The following is a 21,598-nucleotide window of genomic DNA, read 5'->3' as shown; positions in this document are numbered from 1 at the left end:
TCATGGCAGACGACAGACATAAAATATATATGTAGCTTAAAGTGGTCATTGGCTAAAGAAATATCAACCAGTTTTCATTGAAACTAAAATTACTTATAAAAAGTCCAAATTAAAACATTAAAAATATACTAAAAAGTGGCGTAATGCGAAAAGGAAAGCTACAAACTTAAGCTAATCGTGGCCAAAGACCGCTAAACTCTTTTAAAGCTGCTACTTAACCTCAACGTACAAATCATATTCAGCTGCACCTGAGCGTCGGCAAGGCGGTTAACCGTAAAGACATCGGCACCAGACCTTGTGGCAATCGCAATGGAAAACAAAAGTGATTAATGTGTGAAAGATGCAGTGTAGCGGTAAGGAGAAAGAAAAAGGGAATGTCCAAAGAGCTAACGACGCTGAAGCTGGAATGCAGCACAGTAGGAAATTCGCAGTTAAGAATAATCATTGTTTTAAAATACTCAAAACGGGAATTAAGCTTCGTTTAAGTCATTTATTTAGAATAGAAATCAGAAAGCAGAGAGAAAACTCGCCATATCTTAGAATTTTTCTACGACAAAAGCGAAAACGCGGCTGAAATGTGGATAGTTATGCCACTGATACTGTAGCAGCCAATTTCGTGCAATTTTGGTTTCGTCAGTTCGGTTTCGGTAATTTTGGTGTCATATATAATCCGTTGGTTTTGATGTCAAAGATCCATCACGTTCTGAAAGGCCAACTGTCGAAAATATCGAGAGAACAGTGGAAATCGTCCCGTCCAACCATCTTATAAGCACTATTTTAATTGTCCTGCAGCTGAACACTGCGTAAAAACGAAGCCTGCGTCATAAGCGCCACATAAGTTAACAAAAAAAGCCTCATGGACCAAAAACCCATCAGTGTATTACTACTGAATCCCAAAAAATCGATCCATATGTCAAGAGGATTGGAGTGAAAAATGGGCCACTTACGACAACGTCAAGCGAGAATGGTCGTGATCATATACTATGAGCTGCTCTCCCATGGTTTCAATTCGGACCTGTAGCGTCAGCAATTGTACCGTCTGAAGGAAACTATCATCCAAAAGCAGGCAGGTTTAATCAGAGAGAAATTGTTCTGCATCAGGACAACGCTGGGTCATACTCGTCAATAGAAACTCATCAGAAGCTCCGTTAGCTTGATTAAGAGTTTTATGAAACTATCTCTGAAATGAAAACAAGTTGTCGAAAAAAGGGGCACATTTGGGCTAAATTGGATTACTCTAATTACAGATAGAGATGACACACTGTGCTAGTTAAATATTTAAAACATTGAAATTTAACTTTTTACATTATCGCAATGGAAAGTCGACGGGAAGTAGCAAAGCATGAGTTAGCCTGTGTGTGGCTAAATGTATAAACGTGTGAACCGAAATTTTCGCAAAAACACAACATGCATTGTTGTAGAAAAAAATTCATTGGAATTTTGTTTTTTGAAAAAAAAAACACTTTTTAACGCTGGAATTATTTTATTTGTAGTTAAACGCAAGAAAAAGCTTGCCAGTTGGTCTGCTGTGAGGAATGACTTAAGTGACAGCCGTACAACACGCTACAATCGACAAGACGAACTCTAAGCTACGAAGGCACCGCATAACTGACTGACTGAATATTTGTATGAGCAATTGACTAACTGCTAGACTCGCTGACGGACTCTTATACTAGCGTCTGCCTGACTGCGTGATGGATGGCTAAATCCGTCAGCCGCAAGTTGTTTGTGAGGTAATCGATGGCAACGGTGGTGCCAAGTGCAGTACTGTGCCGGTTTGCTACAACAATATCATCAGCCAAACGACATGTTGAGTGCTACAGCCGCCAACGCTAAGCAGAGTAATTGCAGATGCACCGCAAAAAAATTTACAGTCGCATGACATTGTTGTTGGAATGTGGCAGTGGCATTGTGCCATTGCTACTGTGTTAATAATGTTGTTGTATTATTTTCTGTTGAATACCAACGTCGAGTTTATGATGTTATAGTTAGAAATTATGAACGATCTATACTTTCTATGCTCTTCACACTTAAGCTATCGCGTGAATGTTTTTAAACTCTAACGACGAACACGCAAACTTCGTTAATCTGCAGGCGCTGGAGGACTCGCCTACATAGGATTATCCATGTATTTACCATTTCATCAAATTTGAGACGTGCTGGTCCATTTAAATTGCGTACGCCAACTGAATCGGTAAAAAAAAATGTTTGTTTCCAATGAAATCACGGCTACGGAAAACTTTTGCAGAAGTGTTTTGTGGAGTCTACTTTATCACAAACACAAGTATATGACTGACACAAAGCATTGAGTGAGGGTGTAGAAGTCATCCAAATTTGCCTTATGCGAGTCGTCGATTCATTCATTTTAAGGGGTTACATGGGTTTCACGGCTCCAAAAAAAATATTGTTTTAAAGCCTCTAACATCTCTAGATTATTGTCCTAAAGTCTCAAGTTGATCTGAGCAATAGTTTTAGAGATACAGCTTTTAAAAGTTGCGCTAAAAAACTTTAAACATCTTTTTCTCGAAACTTTGTTTTCAAAGTCGATTGTTACAATTTCTCTCGAATTACTCAAACGATCCTACTGAAATTTACACAGGTCTTCAAGATATACTTTACAAGGTCTTGAACCAAGAGTTTTTTGTTCAAATTCATCAAATCGTCAACACTTTAAAGGGTAAAAAATAATCAAACCATACCTATGGACAAGGCAATCCAATTTGAATGATGAAATTATTTAGGAGTTAATGGTACAGTCCGAAATGTGTAATGAAAACAAAACTAAACAAGTAAGTAAGGGCTAAGTTCGGATGCAACCGAACATAGGTATACGGCAGCTAAGGGAAGTTATTGATTTATCGCGCAGTTTTTTCATCAATATATCTTAATTTTTTACTCAAGTTACAACTTACACAGACGGACGGACAGACAAAAAGAAACCGGGATTTCAATTCCTCTCGTCGTCCTGATCATTTATACATATATACATAACCCCATATCTATCTCGCTTAGTTTTAGGTGATACGTACAACCGTTATGTGAACAAAACTATTATACTCTGTAGCAGCATAATGCAAGAGTATAAAAACGAATAAAAGTTACGTGAAAAGAGAAGAGTGAGAATTTCGTAGAAATTGTGGTGACCAAGATAAAAGGTATGTAGCCAAAGGTAAGCAGACACAAATGTATGTGTGTAATTGTGTAAGTATATTTGGGGTATAGCAGCTATGACGCATAACTTGTGCAATATAACGTATCTTCATGAATTTGAAGATAAAAGAATTAAAAGCTACAGATGCCGCGACCTGCTGCTTGTAAACAAGAGGAGCTACGCATGAAAAAATTCTTAGAAATCCAATTTTTCACTTAAATCATATCAAATGCAAATGTCAGAGATACATAGATTAGGAATTTTTGGTTGCATAGATATCGAAATATGCATTTACATATGTATGTACAAAGATAAGTGCATATGTATGTATGTACATATATACTTTGTATACCCTGAGCAGCGTTTATTAGGTTTGCCAGGTTTTTTGTAAAACACCCAGAGGGAATCTGCGGAGATCCTATAAAGCATATACAATGTTAGAAAAGATAATAAAAACAAGTCTCTACAAATATTTCTTAAGGAACTAAGAAAATATTTGTTTAATTTTATTTTAACATGGATAAGAATATACTTCATCATAAGGAACAAAAAATTTTATTTAAGTTTTCCGTTAACAAAAAAAAAATAAGTTTAATTTTTTTCCCTTCGAAAACTGATAGAAACAAAATGCTTAAAATTAAGTAACACCAGATTTTTTAATTATCTTATTAAAGTACATATTTATTTATTATTTGGTTGTGCAGCCTTTTACCACAGTTTTTTCTTTATATTTTGGTTTAAGTCCTTCAATTACTGATCTTCTTCTTCTTAATTGGCGTCAATTACTGATCAGGACATATTAAAAATGGCCGAAACGACACTTAGAAATCATGTTACCCCTATTGGAAAACCCACAATTTTATAAAAAACAAAAACTTTATAAAATTTCATATTAAAAAATAATTTATGAGAAAAAATTATCAGAGTTAATGTCAGTTGATTTTTTTTAATTTTAATTATGAAGACAACATGAGACATTGAAAAACGCAGTAGACCGAATATGCATAGAAAATGCATTTAACCGTAGCGTGCTGGGAAGCAATTTATGTTATGAGTTAAATGCAACTATATTGTATCATACATACATATGTATGTACGTGCTTTGTACATATGTATGTATGTATATGGCTACAATATTTAGCATGTGAATTTAAAATTTTACACTTTAGAATGCCTACATAAGGATTTAATTTTTGACGTGACCGTCTGCGTCTCTTCAAGTTTGTTATGTGTGTCAACTGACATACATACATACATACATAGTATATATGTACATATTGTATATCCGTGTGTACACATTTATTTACTCTATTACTTCTTATATTCTATATGAATAAAAGAATATTACCTCAATTTGGAGAGTAGATTTTTTCTTGCAATCAATAAATCTTTTATAACTTAAACATATACATACATAAAATTTTCATTTGTTTTCAGAACTAAATAACAAATTAGTTTTTATTGTCGTTTATGATAATAATGCATAAAACTTATAATCTCAAAATGTTCAATTAAAATTCACTTTCATTTGCTACCAACAACTGGCATGGACACGTTTGAGTGACGTTTTGCATTTCTTTTATGATTTTACTTGATGTATGTTTATTTATTGACACATCAAGTACACTGGCACCAAAATATATGTATGTACATACATATATCTTCATATATAGCAGCTAAACACATTCATAGAATTAAAAAAAAAATTTAACACCACTGCACACAAATTTACACAAGCAAAAATGTTGTCATTGATACAGCTGTCGCAGTAAAGGACGGGAAGCCGCAGCTGGTGAAAGATCATCACTTTCCATTTTCACTCACAACAAATCAAAATCATACGCGATTAAATCACGTTCCACAACAAATCGTCGCCCAGTCGATAAACACGAAAAAACACTACACATTTAAATTATAAACGCAGGAGCGGCACAAAGAAGAAACGTTAAAGTGACATGCACAACAAATACAAAAAGCCAACGTCAGTCAATAATAAACAGCAAGCGAAATTACTTGTTAAAAGTTGTGCTGACCACAAGTTATTGATAGTGTGTGTTGGAATCTACGGTTGTGTGATAATGCTGCAGGTGTAGCTAAGTATTTACTGCAATATTTGCAATAGGTTTATCTTTGCGAAAATAAAATAAAACAACAACACATCGGCAAACACGTTAGACGACGATCGGACTATGTATGTACATATAATGCATATGAAGTTTCACAACATCACTACCAGTGCCTCGGATTACAACTTAACTATAGGCTCAGACGATGGCGTCTACGACGACAAAGACAACAGTGAAGATCTCACGCGCTACCGAGACTTTAAAACGCACTTGACTTTCTTTTCTACACCTTTTCCGCAAGCGGTTTGTCAGCCGGTTTCCACCAACTCCACCTGTTTGCTGCTGTCAATCGTTTGGCGAATAGTGTAAAAAAATATACAGTGCTGTTTGGTCACTTTTTTGCAAACATATACGCATGTACATATACTTATTTATGTTTTTCAATAGACATTAGACGCAGGAAAGTCTAATTTAAACTATTCCCTACCATATCTTTAGCATATATGTAAATATGTGAATAGTACAATGCACATTTTTATAGAAATAAAAAAAACACAAAATATTCATATGTACATACAAGTATATACGAGCACATATGTACATAAATACATATGTATGTAAATAGCTGTTCAATGAAGCACACGCTCTAGCAAGTATTGCAAACCAAAAAGCAGCGCACCGAACGGACACAACCAACAGGTACGACGAACGAATCGAACTAACATTCGAAACCAGCATTGATGTTGCCGTTCGCCTCGATTACCTACCAGCAACTCGTTGCTGTTGCGGTCGAACGTCTGACAATTTCTTCAGCAAAGTGAAATAGATAGTAAAATATGCGCTACAAAAAGCCTCCAACTGGGGTTTGTTTTTTTTTTGTACACCAAAAAGTTACAAACATTGGTGGTGAGCTCCTTGGAAGGAGTGCTTCGAAACTGATCCAAATGCCAGCTAATTAATACTATCGGTCAATTACGACAGAATTTTAAACTTGACAGTGCCCTCTAATAATGAAATAGTAACAACTAATCAAAGAAATTTTATGCTTAAAGATACTTACCAAACTATACAGGGCCTCAGCGCTGTATTAGTAGCCTTGACAGCATCAATAAAAATCCGGAACTAACCAAGATTGGTAAATTAAGTTGTCTTGGTATTTTTATGTTGGCCACTAACTAACTAACCCAAGTTCATTATTTACTTCTTATTTTTAAAATTGTCACTAAAAAACCTTTCAGACAATTAACAAACAAAAAATTAACTAAGATTAGTTGCTGCCAATCGTACTGTTATATAAAATATGTATATTTTTATGTTGTACGTTCTAATTGGAATTTACAATTTTCTTCTGTCAATTCACTTAACACTTTGTGTTTAAATTCTGGAAGCAATTTAAGAGTTTTTATATAAAATAAAAACGTTTGCTTGTAACCATAAATATGTATTTGTAAAATGTTTTAAATGCGGGCCACCTGTAATGTTACACTTGGCTAACTTGCGTGCACCTGTGTCAGACATTTTCACCCGCGCACAATCATCCCCTTCTCCTATAACATTACATGTAGAAAATAGTTGCAATGCTTATACGTGCTAACCAAGAATTAATCCATACACGAAATAGTTTATATACAAAAAAACGTTTATATGTATCGCTTTATGTTTAATTACACAAATTTATACTGCCAACATTCCTTTAATTTTCTTATAAAGTTACCATCTATTTCCACATATACACATATGTTGCTTAGAAGCGATGCTTTAATAGCAAACAAGTGGTTTAAGATAACTAAATTTAATAACTTTACATATTTGAGGTAATTTTAACAGTATATATTTGTTTTATCACTTCCAGGCACTATTATTTCATTGTATATATAAATAACTCAATTCCGGATTAAGGAATTTTATAAAGACAAAAATCAAAACAAAAACTACTCCGAAAATCGCGTTGCGCATTTTTTCGGAATTTGCTTTCCGAAAACATAGGCATGCAACCCTGGAAAAGATTGTAGAAGATCAAAAATACTATTGTTCGTCACAGGGTGTCAATGTTCAAAATTTAAAAGCAGAAAACAGAAATATACGTACACATTTTTATATAAATCAAATTTATAATCTATAAACAATTATTATTATACGAATACTAATTGTGCAGTCTGAATTATAATTTATTTGAAATATATATAAACCGTCATTTTTATAATATATATTTTTTACATCATACAACCCTGTAATAGTTATTATCAGAGAACGTTCACCAATGAATCACCAAGTCCAACACCGATTTGCTACGACCAATCAGAAAACACCAAGTCAGTAAATGAAAACAAATGTGCGAAAAAACTACAAGTACAAAGATTACAAATCACCAGTTCAAATTGAACACGACAGCGATTAGTGAAACACGAAAATTTTTATAGGTACCATAACGTAGTCATGTAAAGTGCAGGAGAAAAAGTTAAGGCTTGAGAAATGCAGCAGAACCTACATCTACATAAACTTAAAAACAAATTGGATAAAAGTAATTACAAAAGACACGTCAGTCCTAAATAATAAGCGAAAGTGTAAACATGAAATAGAGAAAAGGAATTACAATTTAAAGTCAAAGAAGCTGTAATGCCTCATTAGAAAATCACAATACTTCGGATAAGACCATACAGAAAAATTTATTTGATTGAGAACTCGTTGGACCTTTAAGTAAAACGGACTCAAACGGAATACACTATGGCAGCGACAACACCAGCCGTTTTTATTACTGTGCCCAAGTACGTGGCTATATCACACACTCCAACCATGACATTGCCAAAGATAAGGCCAGCACCAATGACCACGTCATCGCAAGGAACAATTAATGCAAATGCGGTGGTTGAGGATGGTGCTTCAGCGCCCAGGGGCAAGAAGCGCCGCCTTGACCACCTAACTTGGGAAGAGAAAATACAAAGAAAGTGAGTTTAGGTTTTATTTTTTGAATTAAGATCACTTTTTTAATGTATAAAAAATAATTGCAGAAAATTGAAGAATCGTGTAGCCGCACAAACATCACGCGATCGAAAGAAAGCGCGTATGGAAGACATGGAACATGAAATTGATGAACTGACACAAAAAACGGAAATTTTGCAAAATAAATGTGAAAGCTTACAAGCCATCAATGAATCACTTCTTGAGAAAAATCGCAAATTGGATATGGAAGTGGAACTTCTGCGTCAAAAACTCAATGAAGTGCAACAACAACAGAAGAAACAACAGGAGCAACTCGCCAGTAATGCAGCCAAATTGAATGCTAAAACTACCGTTGAAACTTGTGCCGGCTGTGAGTCCATACTCAATGGATCTGCAGTATCCATATATACTGACCCTCTGCAGCAGGGATCAACTCAAATGGACTCACAGTCGACAGAAGAACAACTGAAAAAGAGCAACTCAGTAGCGTCACTGTGGAGGATTATTGCACTTTGCCTACTCTTCAAGATATGCTCCTCGTCGACGAAGAATTCGACGCCAGCAAATTGGAAGAGCTTGCCGAAAGCCTCTTGGCCGATATCGCAGCAGACATGGAAGCTGGTGATGGAGCGTGCAATGAAAATGTTGCCAAAGTTGCAAGCAACGCAGAGCGATTGCCTGGATCAGTGGTGGGGACCAAAACAGAGTGCTTGGAATCCAGCCAACATACAAACACACAACAAAGTGTCAGCTTAAATGATACAACATGGACATCATCCAGAAAAAATGATGCAAAACGTTTACAAAATAAATCACCAACAGCGATAAATGATGAATTAAAAACTATGCCAAATAGTAATCCTACAATTGCATCAGCAACAACAACAACAACAACGCCTACAATAACTACAGACAATGAAATATTTAGAATACAACAAGCAACTGATATCCACACAATACCACCGGACACGGTGTATGGTACATATGATGCCAAAACAAATTCTATAACAATTGTAATGGATGATGATGCAGTGCCAGTAAATGAGGCCGTCGAAGAAATATACTGTGATGGTGTAACACCGCAAATGGGTGACGAAATAAAATATCCAACACCCGCAACCACACCCTCACATGTTTTTCTCAATGTGGTCGATGATTCGGATGATGACTTTAATTTCGACCCCATAGAGCGATTCTTGCGACCTAAACGTCCGTTAGCGAAATCACCTGCACCGTCATTACATTCAACCGCCTCAGATCATGGTTATGAATCGATTATTGGTTCACCAACATCTACAGCGACAGAACAGTTCGATGCGAGTGTTGAAGATTTCGGTTGGCAGGGTAGTTTTAACGATTTGTTTCCCAGTTTGATCTAAGTAGTGCTATATACAACCTACTTGCATGTTATATTCTCAATATTTCTTATGTAGAAAGTTATAGCTATGTAAATATTTAAGCCATATCACATATAGTTGCTGAAATAGGCAATAGTTGTAGGTGTAATGTTAAGCCTAGTATTTATTTATGTAATAATTTTGCTAATTGGGTACGTTATTGACCAACTGGGTCGGCAGAGCCGTAAAGTGATTTCTGCGTCAAAATAGATTTTACATATTCATTTTTAAGCTTGAAAATGCTCAAATCTAAGCAGTAGTAAAATTTAAAATAAATTATATGCTATTTTTAATATTTTGTAAATTATGTTATTTATCGCTGTATGTATTTGGAAAATAAATTTAGTGATTGTTTTGTAGACGTTAAGTGCTACTTTAAAATGGATGAAGCCCATTTGAAAAAAAAGCTTACAAATAAAATATGCAAACGCCAAGACAATGTTTCCTTTTTATCCCTTTCCAGCTTCAAACTTTAAATAAAATTTGTTACTTAAAAGTTTTAATTAAAAAATAGTTCATCAATTTTTAATCTAAGATCTTTGAGATTAAAAATTAAATTTTTATTATTAAAATAAAATTTTCAATCCAAATTCAAGCGAAAATCGGAATCAAGAATTGAATGATTTCAAAATTGGAATTGAAAATAAAATATTTAATATCAGAATTGAAATTGAAAATTGAATAACCAATTTTTAATTCAACATTTTTTAAATAAAAAATTCGCTGCGCTAGTTATAGTATTCTATAACACTTCATAAGTACTATTTATTTTAAATGCAAATCCAAATTAAAACAAAATATTTTGTATGTTTTGATTGTTACATTGTATATTATTATATTACCCGGGATTTGTACGAGTCTGCTGAGACAAAGTAAAACTAATTTAAAATTAAATTTTATAAAAGAAAATCACCTACGAATATTTTATATAAAATACATATGTTTGTATAAAGGGCAATTAAGTCAATGAATATCATATCGTCAACGGAATTATCAAGACAGTATAGATTAAATAATTCCTTCTACTCATACATTTGTGGCCTAAATTACTTATCGTATGTACGTGTGTTATGAATGGATACGTTTGAAAAAAAAAAAAGTATAGAGTTTTTCACTTAGAGTAGAGAGTTGTTACCAGTTAAAGGCCCACAGAAAAGTGAATATATTATACATATGCAATAGGCTGAAATACTTCTTACACCTTTCGGTTGCGTATACACACTCGATTTACCTGAGCGCATAAAATTTATATAACATCATTGTTATAAGTGCATATTTGAGCTATTGCAAAGGATTACCTTGCTTTTTTGTATATATTTAGTTTTAAAATTATTTTCTGTTTTCGTTGACAATACAAAAATATGAACTCTTTCATATAAAATTGCTTTGTTGTGTTGTGTTGTTCACAAAATCATGCAAGTTTGATTTATATACATACAGATGTAAAAGTTAAATTATTGACAAAAATATGATAATAATGACAAACATAATATAAACTAGATTTTGCACGCGTCTTAATTATGCCACATTTTTTAAAACAGTACTTTCTAATAAGCTAAATATAATCAGTACGAACAAACTAAACTAAAGGACAAATTAAAATTTATTTATGTATATTTATAATTTTGTACTAAAATAATTTTCATATAAATGTATTATGAACTAAACTTAGGGTAAATATTTGCGTTTCAGTTGCAATCTCATTGCACCACATATGCATATACACTTATAGTAAACCGCTCAATAGACTTTCGGCAGTATATAGTATCGCGCTTTGTTGCAGTAGCGTACCCAAGATGAATGATAACGCGACATATTGCGCGCTTGTAGACGTTGTGTGCGATGCAACAACACTATGCATAGGAGCAGTATGCAAATGAGTGGTGGCCAAGCAAAGCGCACAAACAAAGGTATAGCCAAAGCACAGAGCGCCAGTAATTCGCCCGCATAATTAGGATGACGTAAACGACCCCATAACGGGCCGAGTAAAAGACGTCTTCCCTGATAAGTGTGTATAGTTTCAATGCCGTCAAAGTAAGGGTTTGTGGGGTTTACGCGATATTTATATTTGACAGCGCTACTTATACGTTTAAGCAATAAACCGGCGATCAGTAATGCTATTGGTATATAAGCGGCCAAACAACAAGACAGTGGTGTTGACATTTGCACATTACGGTCAAGTTGTTGCTCAAAGAAGTACCGTGCTACAGCTGTCAGCAAGTGTGGCGTTGCGCCATAACGTAGCAATAATAATGCACCGAAACCTTCACTTTGCAGTTCAAACGACGAGGCCAAATGATGCTCGAATATTAAAGCATCCCAAATATATACTAACAGCATACCTGATGTAAGTAGAGCAGCGCTATCATAACGTGTGTTATTGTAATAGTACATAACTACGCTCCAGATGCCATCTTCACTAGGCGGATTATCAGGCAACGTTACTATTTTTATTAAGTAGCATTCCACATAGACCAGTGTTATCAGCAAAGTCATACGGTAAAAAACCAATTTGAAATCGATAAAATCTAACCATTTTGGATTTACTTGTCTGCCTAGCGCGTAATCCACCAAAAAGTTGCCGGTTCTGCCGTATAGATTTCCATGTACACGATTTGCGCGTCCTACTACTGCCAAAGAGCGTAAGTAAGCCCAAAATCCCAAAATAAAAGCAGTTATAAAACTGTAAACGCAAAATTGTAGTTGATGATACAGCAGGAAATCAATAACACCCTTATTAACAATTTGGATATAACCAAGAGCCAATGTAATTATTATCGCTATAGGCAATCCATTAAACGTATATTCAAGTCGATAGTATGGACTGGTGCGTTCAGTGGGCAAGTATACGTATCTTCCACATAGCAGTAGCGATAATGTAATTACTCCCACATTGAATATAAGAAATGCAATTATAGCTTCACCGTAGAAAATCGAATTCCAAATATCGTCCATTTTTACCGAGTAGATATCTGTATAGGGCATTTTCAACTCACAACTATTTTTCTGGCAACACCATTGCAAATAATACACTAAACATGGCGCAACTGTCATTAAAAGAGTAGCTCCTATCCAACCTCCAAATTCTCTTGGTATCTCTAACTGACGACAGTTTTTTCCAATTGCTGAAGTAGAGTATGAATGCGGGCTGGTAACATTGAAACTTTTGTATTCTTCGATTTCTTCTTCTTCATCTTCATCATCTTCACCAGTGCGTCCATTTGTTTCATTATCAGAAAACTCTGCCTTAGAAGAAGCGCCATCATCGAAGATAGAACGTGATACAGATCGGCTATATCGACTTTCAAGTTCAGTGTTTGTTGTTGGCGTATGTGTACCTTCACGCTTATCTCCATCAATAGCTTTTGATACAGATCGACGAATATAATCCGATAATTTTTGAAATTCATTATCCAAAGCAGATGTTGTTGAACGTATTTCAATCGTTTTTTGAGTGCTACTACTGCTATAGGTGCTGTGTATAGAAGATGTAGACTTTGCTGCAAAGCGCGGTGAGCTTCTGCCGCCTGTATTGAGATTCGAGCCAACTATACTTGGTATACGTGTTTTGGATGTTGTTGTTTTAGGTGATGGCGTCTAATTACATAATAAATATTTTTTTTTTTTTTCAAACTTTAATTTATTATTCAACATACCTCTTTTAACTCCTTAATAGGGGAGGGATTTGCTTCCGGAGAAGATCTTATCAAAATTGTTGTTGTGGATGGCGCTGACGATACAATTGATGTTCGTGGACGCGAGGAGCGGCGTGTGCGACCAGGCGATGCACGTCTTGCCGGTGAGACATTTGTTTTAGACGTACTGCGCTTGGTAGGCACATTTACATGTGTACTTGTTGTGCTCGGTTTTTCAGTTGCTGCTAACGATACCGAAACGTCTTTGCGTTTTGGGCGCCCTCGAGTACGCCGGCCTTCCATTTTTCATAAATTTATATTTTTCGATCCCTGTATTTTTTCTAAAAATAATATAAGAAACCAAAAATAATTCAAAATTATCAGTTGAATTGGAATTTATCTGATTGTCCACCACAATTTTCTTTCGCGCGCAACACGAAGTCGACGTCGACGTTACTGTACATTTATTTTTTTGATTGTAGTATTGTGGCCCTGCCGAGGTATTTTTGTTCGCTAAACATTGGTCAAAAACTAAAATATATATTTACCTAACAGTAAATTCGTTAAACACACAGTTAAGAAATTAGACCAATATGCATTAAGAATTTAACAAATAATTTGAATTTAAAATTATTTTGCCACAAAAATGTTCTTCAAGAGTGATGCCGCTTAGACTTTTGTAATAAATGAATATACATATGTAAGCGTCGAAAAGGGAGAGTATATAAATGGAAAAGAGAGAATGCATCTTCAGGGGGGTTAGTGGTGGAAAGAAACATTTGTGTGTGAATGAAACAAACAAAAAAGGCAGCTGAAAAGTTCTAGTATTACTAGTGTTGAATAACAGCAAAATTAATGTAGTTTTTAACAAAGATCATCTATTTTTGTTAAACGGGTGGAAATATGTAGTTACAATAAAGTTTGGCTATTAATTTTAAATAATTTTACGTAAGCATACATTAACTCACTAATAAAAGACTTATTATTAACAGTTTAGTTCTAATAAATCAAATTATAATAATACGTATATAATATTTTTAAGCCCTGGCAACTTGTTAGTGCTGTCAGATAATTGCATCTCGTAAGTTGAGAAAATATACACGCAATTGCAATAAAGAACAAAAACAGGAGTAGAGGAAAATTTGGAAAATTATTGAATAGTTTTTCCAATATTTTTTGTTCCACCAGAATCAGAAAGTAAGCAAGAAAAAGTAAAATTCAGTACGTAGAAAAACATTATTTGTTGCAGTAGTTAATCTAAAAATTTTCCGTTTCTTCCGTCAAACCAAAAATTTTCTTTGTTTTTACAAACATTCCACTTGGCTTTACTTCCTGTCTGCCGTCTGTGCTGTTGTAAAATTTGGTAATACCGCTGCAAAAAAAAAATCCAACGGAACATAGTCATAAATTGTGTAAAGTGTCGACGACCGCACATTGTGACATAATCTTGTGGGAAAAACTATAACAAAGTCACCAACACAACTTTGAGTGTCAGGCAGAAACTTTACCAAAGGAAAACCTGCCAAGAAAAGAAACAAAAACGTTTACCCATTATAGAGAATGGCTACACCACAATCGCCAACCCGCATGTTCAATGGTCTGGATGAAGATATTTATAAAGAAGCTAAATTTGCACATGAAATAAATGACAAAATGCGTGTTCCCAAGCGCATTAAAGCAACAGGAGAATTTTCTGACGAAGATTTACTCTTATCAAATCAAAATGGTTTAATTAATTCATGGAATTATCACGATAAAATTGACATGAACGTACCAGATCGTATAGTGGTATTAGGTCATAATCAACATCTCGAGACACGCTCTGCACCACGAGAAATACAACTGGAAAACTCAATTCTACCAAAGAATCCAACGGAGAGCATGATGCGTGTACAGACACCACCTCGTGTTATTACATTGAATGAACACCATTTTCCGTCTGCTTCTGAGGAGTGTTCACCACATCGATATGACGACGGAGCCGACTATGAAGATGGCGATTACGATGACGACGATGATACACGTCCTCCTCCTTACGTACGCGCTAATGGTATAGGCCATGCGCAAGTCGGATTTCATCCCACTGACTCTAATTCTGTGGAATCTGACTCACAAGTAAGTTTGCTTGAAAAATATGCATTAATTGTAATGTAATATGGGTAAATCAACAACCTTATCACAAACGCTATATATAGTATAAATATATAATTATATGTACATATATGAAGCGTGGTATCATTTTAATACTGATATAATCTCCGAACAAATTTTTCATATCGGTTCACTAAGCAAAAACTGTTTTTATTTGTGAAGGGTATTAGAGTTTCGGTGCAACAATAGATAACGTTACTTCTTGTTTTAATAATACATATTTTGACTGAAAAAAACTTGTTAAGAATATTCACACTCAAAACTGTCGTAACACAAAATTCAAAATCAAACAATCAAATTCATTGTGAAAATTAAACACAATCTCAGCTATTCAATTTATTTTGCTAAGAGGACATATTTCTACAGATTTGCCATACTGTAAACTAAAATTTGTGAAATGCTAAATGCTTTGAAAACAATCGCTTTAAAAGATTTGCTGGTGCTTTAAGCAAAATTTTGTTTGATTCATCTCATATATGTATATGTTTAATTTTTTGATTATTATTTTTCAGTTGACTACGGGTGGTGCCAGCAAACGTTCGCAGCAATTGGCATACAATAACCACGATGCATCAATTGTCAGCCATCGCGAAGGTACACCAATGGGAGAGCTTACACCACATGAAGAGATCCTCTATTTGCGTCGGCAATTAGCCAAACTTAATCGTCGCGTATTGAACATTGAAATCAGTAATGAACAGCGCCTGCAACGCGAAAAAATCGTCTATTGTTTAGGCTTAGCGTATTTCGTTTTGAAGGCTGTCTTCTGGCTAAATCGTAATTGAATTTTATTTTACGTACATACACGCATGCATACGAGGAGCATTAGTAAGCGCAAAAAGAAACGACGTATCTTAATGGAATTTTGTTATTCGCCAAAAATGTTTGGGGTTCGAGAATTACGAAAAAATGTTATTGGTTGGGGGCGGTATTGTAAGTAGCGCTAATGCTAATACCTATATTATAACAATGTTTTCTTTTTATTTGGTCTTTATTTTCGTATTTGTAGCAATGGAGAAAGTGTGTATTTGAATTTAAACTGATAAACCTACGAACATTTGATATGTTTTAGCCTAAATTATTTCAATATTAATATTGTTAATATGCGCTTATATCGAAGTAAAATAAAAATATTTAAATGCAAAGGGAAGAAAATAGTATATGATACATGTCTTTGCTCAATTAAATATTTAAGTTATTTCGATATTTGCCCATGATACCAATACATTTACATAAAATATCGTTAATTTCAAATAAGAATAGTAGAAAAAATATTTAACGTGATTTATTTCTGATATTTTTTCTTTATTTGGACTTTAAAAACATACTACACCGCTGATTTAATTTTACTATTATTTATATTCGTATATTTCTATTTATAAATTTTCATTACAATGATTTCTACTCTAATGCCATATTATTGTTAAATATGTTAAATCTGAAAGAAGAAATGAAACTAATTAGAAAAAAATATGCAGCACGTTGTCTGTTAACTTCTTTATTTAATAAAAGTGCGGAGACGCGAGACACGTCTTTGAAGGGATCTAAAACAATTTCTAATTAAAAAATGCTTTATTAAGGGATTATAAATCGTACCAATAAATTATTGCGTTTTATTTCCTTCAATATCTCTCGATTGGGTTTAGTTAACTCGTTTTTTCGCGAAACAATTAGTACTCTATTGAATAATGAAATTAAAAAAAAAATGTTACCGCACAATTCGTATCTTTAGTGCAATCATTGGTACATTAGTTATTTTTGGCTTATATAAGGACTTCAGCTTATTTTTTTTAATGGTTATGCATTTTTCGAAATAAAGTGGTGTGTCATAACGTGCATTATCTTGGTAATATTGAACTAAAAAACACAAAGGTAAAAATTTGCTTTCTTCAAGCAAATATCCCATTTCGCATTAATACAACCTTTCACGTTATACCTACACTAATGCATATGTAAATAAATGCAGTTATATATATACCACTTCTTATTTTTTCTTCACGACCTCTTATTTTAGTTTAATTATGACTCTTTTTCCATGTAATAAGTTTTTTTATTTAAGTATATAATATTAAATTAAATGTTTTTTGTTACATTACTTTGCATATGACTTTTACTACAACTAAAGACTTTTTATATCATAAATGCATTTCTCTTTTACTGTTTTTCATGTACTTGAAATTGTGTGCAAATTTGTTTAAAAAAAATCAACTTTTTTACGACATATACTATATGAATATAGATGTAGTGTGAATATATAGACATGGTTACAGATGGGCAAGCTGGTCTTCTTTTTACTGTATATTGAAATGATGTGTTTATGATTTATTTAGTATATCATCTAAAATTAATCGCTTTCTTCGTCTTCATCATCATCATCGTCTTCAGATTCAGCCTTCTTGCTCTTTTTGGCGGGTTTTTTCGCCGCCTTACCACGCTTCTTGGTGGTGCCATTTGCAGAGCTACCGCCGTTCGCTTCAAATTCTCTTACGGCATCTTCGTAATTCTCCTTGGCTTTTGCAGCTTTTGCTTCCCATTCCTATTAAAGTATAATTAATAAAAGAACAAGTTAATTTTAAGGTTCTCTATTTCTGAAATTTTATCACAACTCACCGATTTGTCCTTCATTGCACGCCATAATTCTCCGCCCTTTTTCGCGACTTCAGTCACTTTAATACCTGGGTTTTCGCGCTTAATTTGTTCGCGTGCACTGTTGAGCCATAGCATGTATGCGGATAGAGGACGCTTTGGTTTATCAGACATATTTACTGTTTTTTTTTTTTTACTTTAGGTGATGTATGAATTAGAAATAGAACTCAAGTTTGCGTCTGAAAATAATAAAAAATATTTGTGTAATGTATTTAAAACCAACTATAATTTCTAATAGTCCTAATCTAGCATAATTCTGCATATCAAATATTTACAGCAACACTTATAAAAGACCAACTTTCTGGCGCACGTTGAAGCCACTTTTTTATTTGATGTACAATTTCATCAAGAGAAGTTAAGAAGCATACAAATAGCGCGGGATTTCAAAATAACTTTAATTGCAAACAGATTCATCAGATACACACATACGTAGCAGGGTCAACTTTTAAAATCTACACCACTTACTAACTGATTGTTATTTTTCACTAAGCATTTATTTACTTGCAGTTAATAGTTATATATTAAACACTTAATATTTTACAATTCCTCACCAGAGTTAGAATTAAGTAAACCTTTCTTCTGCAATCCTTGATTTCAACTGTACTATGGCTTGTGCCGACAATGTCGATTTTCCCTTGCAGTTTATATTGCGTCAACTGCGCTGTTAACTGCGCAGCCACTGAACTGTTTTATTGCCAGTTTACTCGCTACTTTACCTATGTCGGTACATAGGTAGCGAGTCATACATATAAAATTACATGATGACGGCAAATATGAGAAAGTAACACATATGCAATAACAAAAAATTCAACGAGCGAAGCCGAGTCAAAAGATGAAAACAAACGACTTACCGCGATGGCGGCAATTCTACCGAAGCGCAGGTATGCATTGTGATGAACAGAGTGGAAAATGGAGAAAACAATAAATAGGATGATAAACAATTGTATATCGTTTTCAATGTATTAGAATATTTGTAGCAAAATTTAATAAGAATAAAATGAACTAAGTGATATAATAGTAAACATCACCTCCATTTCCGTTATAACTTACAATAGACATTTATTCTATAATTTATTTGGGGTCTATTTTAGATTTGTATAATGTAATAATTTTCCCTGTTGCTAGCTAAGGACTCAATTGAACACGTTTCTAATCAGTTTTAAGTTCATTCATAGAAGTGCCTGAACTAATTTGACTTGGAGTGAATTCGTAGGCAGATTTTTAATTATATATCAAAAATAGGTTGTTTTACTGTCGTTTTGCTAAAACTCAAGCTAGCGGCAAATGGCATAGTCAAAAATTAAACTTTTTTGCGTAAGTTTGCTTGGGTACAGTTGTAAGTGCGTGGCTTGAGTACTGAAAGTTTTTTTTTAATTAACGGCCCTCCCTAACCTGAACCAAAGCATTTTGTTTGTGCAATCATGATTTCATTAATAAAAATCATAAAAAAGGTAAAGCATCAGTAATTAATTTTGGCGCCAATATACTTATATGTATATATAATGCGCAAAGACGAAATCGCGACACCGACAGTGTAATTCAGTCGTTGAAATTGTCAATTATTTTATCTTTCTATTGCACTATTAATAACTATCGTCCTTTCAATTTTTTAAAAACTAAGTTTAATTAACTTACCTTGAAAACACAACGAATTTGATTAATAAATTTCACGAATCTAATATAACAAAATTAAACCGCTTCACTTCACTACAAAATCGGAATGAATTTCTTCAAGAACTGTACTTGTACAAGAAGCCCGTCTCGGTAGAAAACTTGCACAATGAAAAAATAACGAATGTGGAAGTAACGAATTCACATAACGAGTAATTCAGCCAGAGTTGTATTTACACACAAAATTCAGAAAATTAAAATTTAATTGTTTAAAATCGTTTCTAAAAAATTTAACTTTAAAAAATATGTATTTTCTGGAAGTATATCAATTGTAAAAGTATTTCTTTATATGGGTCTACACAATAATCAACACTATTCAATTAGTTGATTGAAATTCAGACTGTGTACACCTATTTTGTAACGGCTCTTGACAACAGCATCCCTACAGTTTGGGACGGAAAATTTTAAAATAGCGTTACCTCATTTGTAATTAAGTGGACGGTTATGAGTAAATGGACGCTGTCACATCTAGCCTGAAATTTTTATCTTTTCCATGCTTATTAGGAAATATAGTCTTTAGTTTATTTTTTATATATTTTTTCATATACGTTTTTTATATATATTTTATTTATTTCATTTTGTTTTTTTTTTTATTACTGGTTTTCTTAGTTTCCCATCACATCAAGTAAATTTACAAAACATAACGCTTACAGTAAAATGTGGTGAAAAATGAAAGGAAATAATTTCTTTTAAATATTAACTACATAAAAATTTAGTCAGAAAACAGCCATTACTGTAGTATATAGTTAGCAGTATATAAGAAGATTTATATTTTTAAAATATAAATAACGGGTAGTGGAAAAAGTCTTTTCGTAATACTAATCAAACTTCAACTTAACCAAACTTAACTTTATTTTATATTCAGTGATTAAAGTTTATAATGAACTTTAATGAACCAAATATGTACCATTTTGGTCTACCACTTTTTGCCATTTTTCCAGTAGAGACATTATTCCATCAGTGTAAAACTTTTCGGGCTTCTCGGCAAAAAACTGCAACAAGTAATTTTCACAGGCTTCTCTTGAATCCAAATTTACTCCATTAAGAGAGTTCTGCATGGGCCGAAACAAATGGTAGTCCGATGGTGAAAGGTCAGGGCTATATGGTGGATGCATCAAAACTTCCCAGCCAAGCGCTCTCAGTGTTTGCCGAGTCATCAAGGATGTGTGTGGTCTAGCGTTGTCCTGATGGAAGACGATTCTGTTCATCAGTTCTGGCCGTTTAATTTCGATTGCTTGCTTCAATCTCATCAGTTGTTCACAGTAAAATGTAGAATCAACCGTTCGATCAGGCTCTAGCAGCTCATAGTGGATGATTCCTTTCCAATCCCACCAAACACTCAGTATAACCTTTCGAGGGGATAATAATGGTTTTGCATCCATTTCTTGAGCTTCTTCACGCTTGGATAATGATCTCTTTCGCACATTATTGTATTTGATCCACTTTTCGTCTCCTGTCACCATTCGCTTCAGAAATGGTTCGATTTCATTTCGTTTCAGCAAAGAATCGCAGATGTTAATTCGGTTCATTAAATTTTTCACAGACAATTCATGTGGCACCCAAACATCGAGCATCTTTTTGTAGCCAGCCTTTTTTAAATGGTTCAAAACCGTTTGATGATGAATGTTAAGTTCCTTAGCGATGTCATGGCTGCTTATGTGACGGTCCAGGTCAATCTTTTCCATAATTTCATCGACTTTTTCAACGATAGGTCGACCAGAGCGAGGTGCATCTCTCACAACGAAATTTCCAGAACGGAAACGAGCGAACCATTGTTGTGCTACACGAACTGATACAGCATCGTCTCCGTAAACCTCACAAATTGCATTGGTGGCTTGCGTGGCATTTTTCCCATCTTTAAATAAAAATTTCAATATATAGCGAATTTCTTCATTATTTTCACACATTTTTGAACAGCTGTAACTTTTCTTCAACTTCCCC

General features: G+C 33.9%; 5 protein-coding genes across 8 annotated transcripts in view; 2 read left to right on the top strand and 3 right to left on the bottom strand.

Moving 5' to 3' along the window:
* The window catches only part of LOC126755867 (uncharacterized), a 44,807-nt gene extending 37,513 nt beyond the window's left edge, over positions 1 to 7,294 (bottom strand). Inside the window, exon 1 of the mRNA XM_050468584.1 lies at positions 6,278 to 7,294. The gene's annotated coding sequence lies outside the window, so the exon portion shown is untranslated. The remainder of the gene's footprint in view (positions 1 to 6,277) is intronic.
* A 247-nt stretch (positions 7,295 to 7,541) lies between these two features.
* LOC126756996 (uncharacterized) lies at positions 7,542 to 9,993 on the top strand. The gene is made up of 3 exons (XM_050470540.1): positions 7,542 to 8,162; positions 8,226 to 8,525; positions 8,573 to 9,993. Exons 1-3 carry the CDS (start codon positions 7,942 to 7,944, stop codon positions 9,534 to 9,536), a joined length of 1,485 nt encoding a protein of 494 aa, XP_050326497.1. The 5' UTR covers positions 7,542 to 7,941; the 3' UTR covers positions 9,537 to 9,993.
* A 289-nt stretch (positions 9,994 to 10,282) lies between these two features.
* On the bottom strand, positions 10,283 to 13,878 carry LOC126756971 (lamin-B receptor). Of its 2 annotated transcripts, XM_050470503.1 has the most exons (3): positions 13,738 to 13,878; positions 13,211 to 13,530; positions 10,283 to 13,151 (listed from the first exon to the last, which is right to left on the bottom strand). In XM_050470503.1, exons 2-3 carry the CDS (start codon positions 13,490 to 13,492, stop codon positions 11,295 to 11,297), a joined length of 2,139 nt encoding a protein of 712 aa, XP_050326460.1. In that variant the 5' UTR covers positions 13,493 to 13,530; positions 13,738 to 13,878; the 3' UTR covers positions 10,283 to 11,294. The 2 variants fall into 2 exon arrangements, with proteins under 2 accessions (XP_050326460.1, XP_050326461.1); XM_050470504.1 differs by lacking the exon at positions 13,738 to 13,878 and having other exon boundaries at positions 13,211 to 13,630.
* A 369-nt stretch (positions 13,879 to 14,247) lies between these two features.
* LOC126756985 (transport and Golgi organization protein 11) lies at positions 14,248 to 16,943 on the top strand. Of its 2 annotated transcripts, none has more exons than XM_050470527.1 (3): positions 14,248 to 14,386; positions 14,591 to 15,304; positions 15,853 to 16,943. In XM_050470527.1, exons 2-3 carry the CDS (start codon positions 14,750 to 14,752, stop codon positions 16,123 to 16,125), a joined length of 828 nt encoding a protein of 275 aa, XP_050326484.1. In that variant the 5' UTR covers positions 14,248 to 14,386; positions 14,591 to 14,749; the 3' UTR covers positions 16,126 to 16,943. The 2 variants fall into 2 exon arrangements, with proteins under 2 accessions (XP_050326484.1, XP_050326485.1); XM_050470528.1 differs by having other exon boundaries at positions 14,249 to 14,410.
* Positions 16,944 to 17,368: 425 nt separating this feature from the next.
* Positions 17,369 to 19,734, bottom strand: LOC126756993 (high mobility group protein D). Of its 2 annotated transcripts, none has more exons than XM_050470537.1 (3): positions 19,622 to 19,734; positions 17,951 to 18,165; positions 17,369 to 17,876 (listed from the first exon to the last, which is right to left on the bottom strand). In XM_050470537.1, exons 2-3 carry the CDS (start codon positions 18,098 to 18,100, stop codon positions 17,685 to 17,687), a joined length of 342 nt encoding a protein of 113 aa, XP_050326494.1. In that variant the 5' UTR covers positions 18,101 to 18,165; positions 19,622 to 19,734; the 3' UTR covers positions 17,369 to 17,684. The 2 variants fall into 2 exon arrangements, with proteins under 2 accessions (XP_050326494.1, XP_050326493.1); XM_050470536.1 differs by lacking the exon at positions 19,622 to 19,734 and adding an exon at positions 18,538 to 18,653.
* Positions 19,735 to 21,598: the final 1,864 nt, after the last annotated feature.

The sequence above is a fragment of the Bactrocera neohumeralis genome, chromosome 4 (assembly GCF_024586455.1).
Source record: "Bactrocera neohumeralis isolate Rockhampton chromosome 4, APGP_CSIRO_Bneo_wtdbg2-racon-allhic-juicebox.fasta_v2, whole genome shotgun sequence".
NCBI classification, from domain to species: domain Eukaryota; kingdom Metazoa; phylum Arthropoda; class Insecta; order Diptera; family Tephritidae; genus Bactrocera; species Bactrocera neohumeralis.
This window is presented reverse-complemented; position numbering and strand designations above follow the sequence as displayed.

Bases quoted from the DNA above. Each gene is read 5' to 3' on its own strand.
- LOC126756996 (XM_050470540.1), top strand. From the start codon at position 7,942: ATGGCAGCGACAACACCAGCCGTTTTTATTACTGTGCCCAAGTACGTG. The intron at 8,163-8,225 runs GTGAGTTTAGGT...AAATAATTGCAG, and splicing joins GAAGAGAAAATACAAAGAAA to AAAATTGAAGAATCGTGTAG. The intron at 8,526-8,572 runs CTGTGAGTCCAT...TATATACTGACC, and splicing joins ACCGTTGAAACTTGTGCCGG to CTCTGCAGCAGGGATCAACT.
- LOC126756971 (XM_050470503.1), bottom strand. From the start codon at position 13,492: ATGGAAGGCCGGCGTACTCGAGGGCGCCCAAAACGCAAAGACGTTTCG. The intron at 13,152-13,210 runs GTATGTTGAATA...TTATGTAATTAG, and splicing joins CTATTAAGGAGTTAAAAGAG to ACGCCATCACCTAAAACAAC.
- LOC126756985 (XM_050470527.1), top strand. From the start codon at position 14,750: ATGGCTACACCACAATCGCCAACCCGCATGTTCAATGGTCTGGATGAA. The intron at 15,305-15,852 runs GTAAGTTTGCTT...ATTATTTTTCAG, and splicing joins CTGTGGAATCTGACTCACAA to TTGACTACGGGTGGTGCCAG.
- LOC126756993 (XM_050470537.1), bottom strand. From the start codon at position 18,100: ATGTCTGATAAACCAAAGCGTCCTCTATCCGCATACATGCTATGGCTC. The intron at 17,877-17,950 runs GTGAGTTGTGAT...ATACTTTAATAG, and splicing joins GTGCAATGAAGGACAAATCG to GAATGGGAAGCAAAAGCTGC.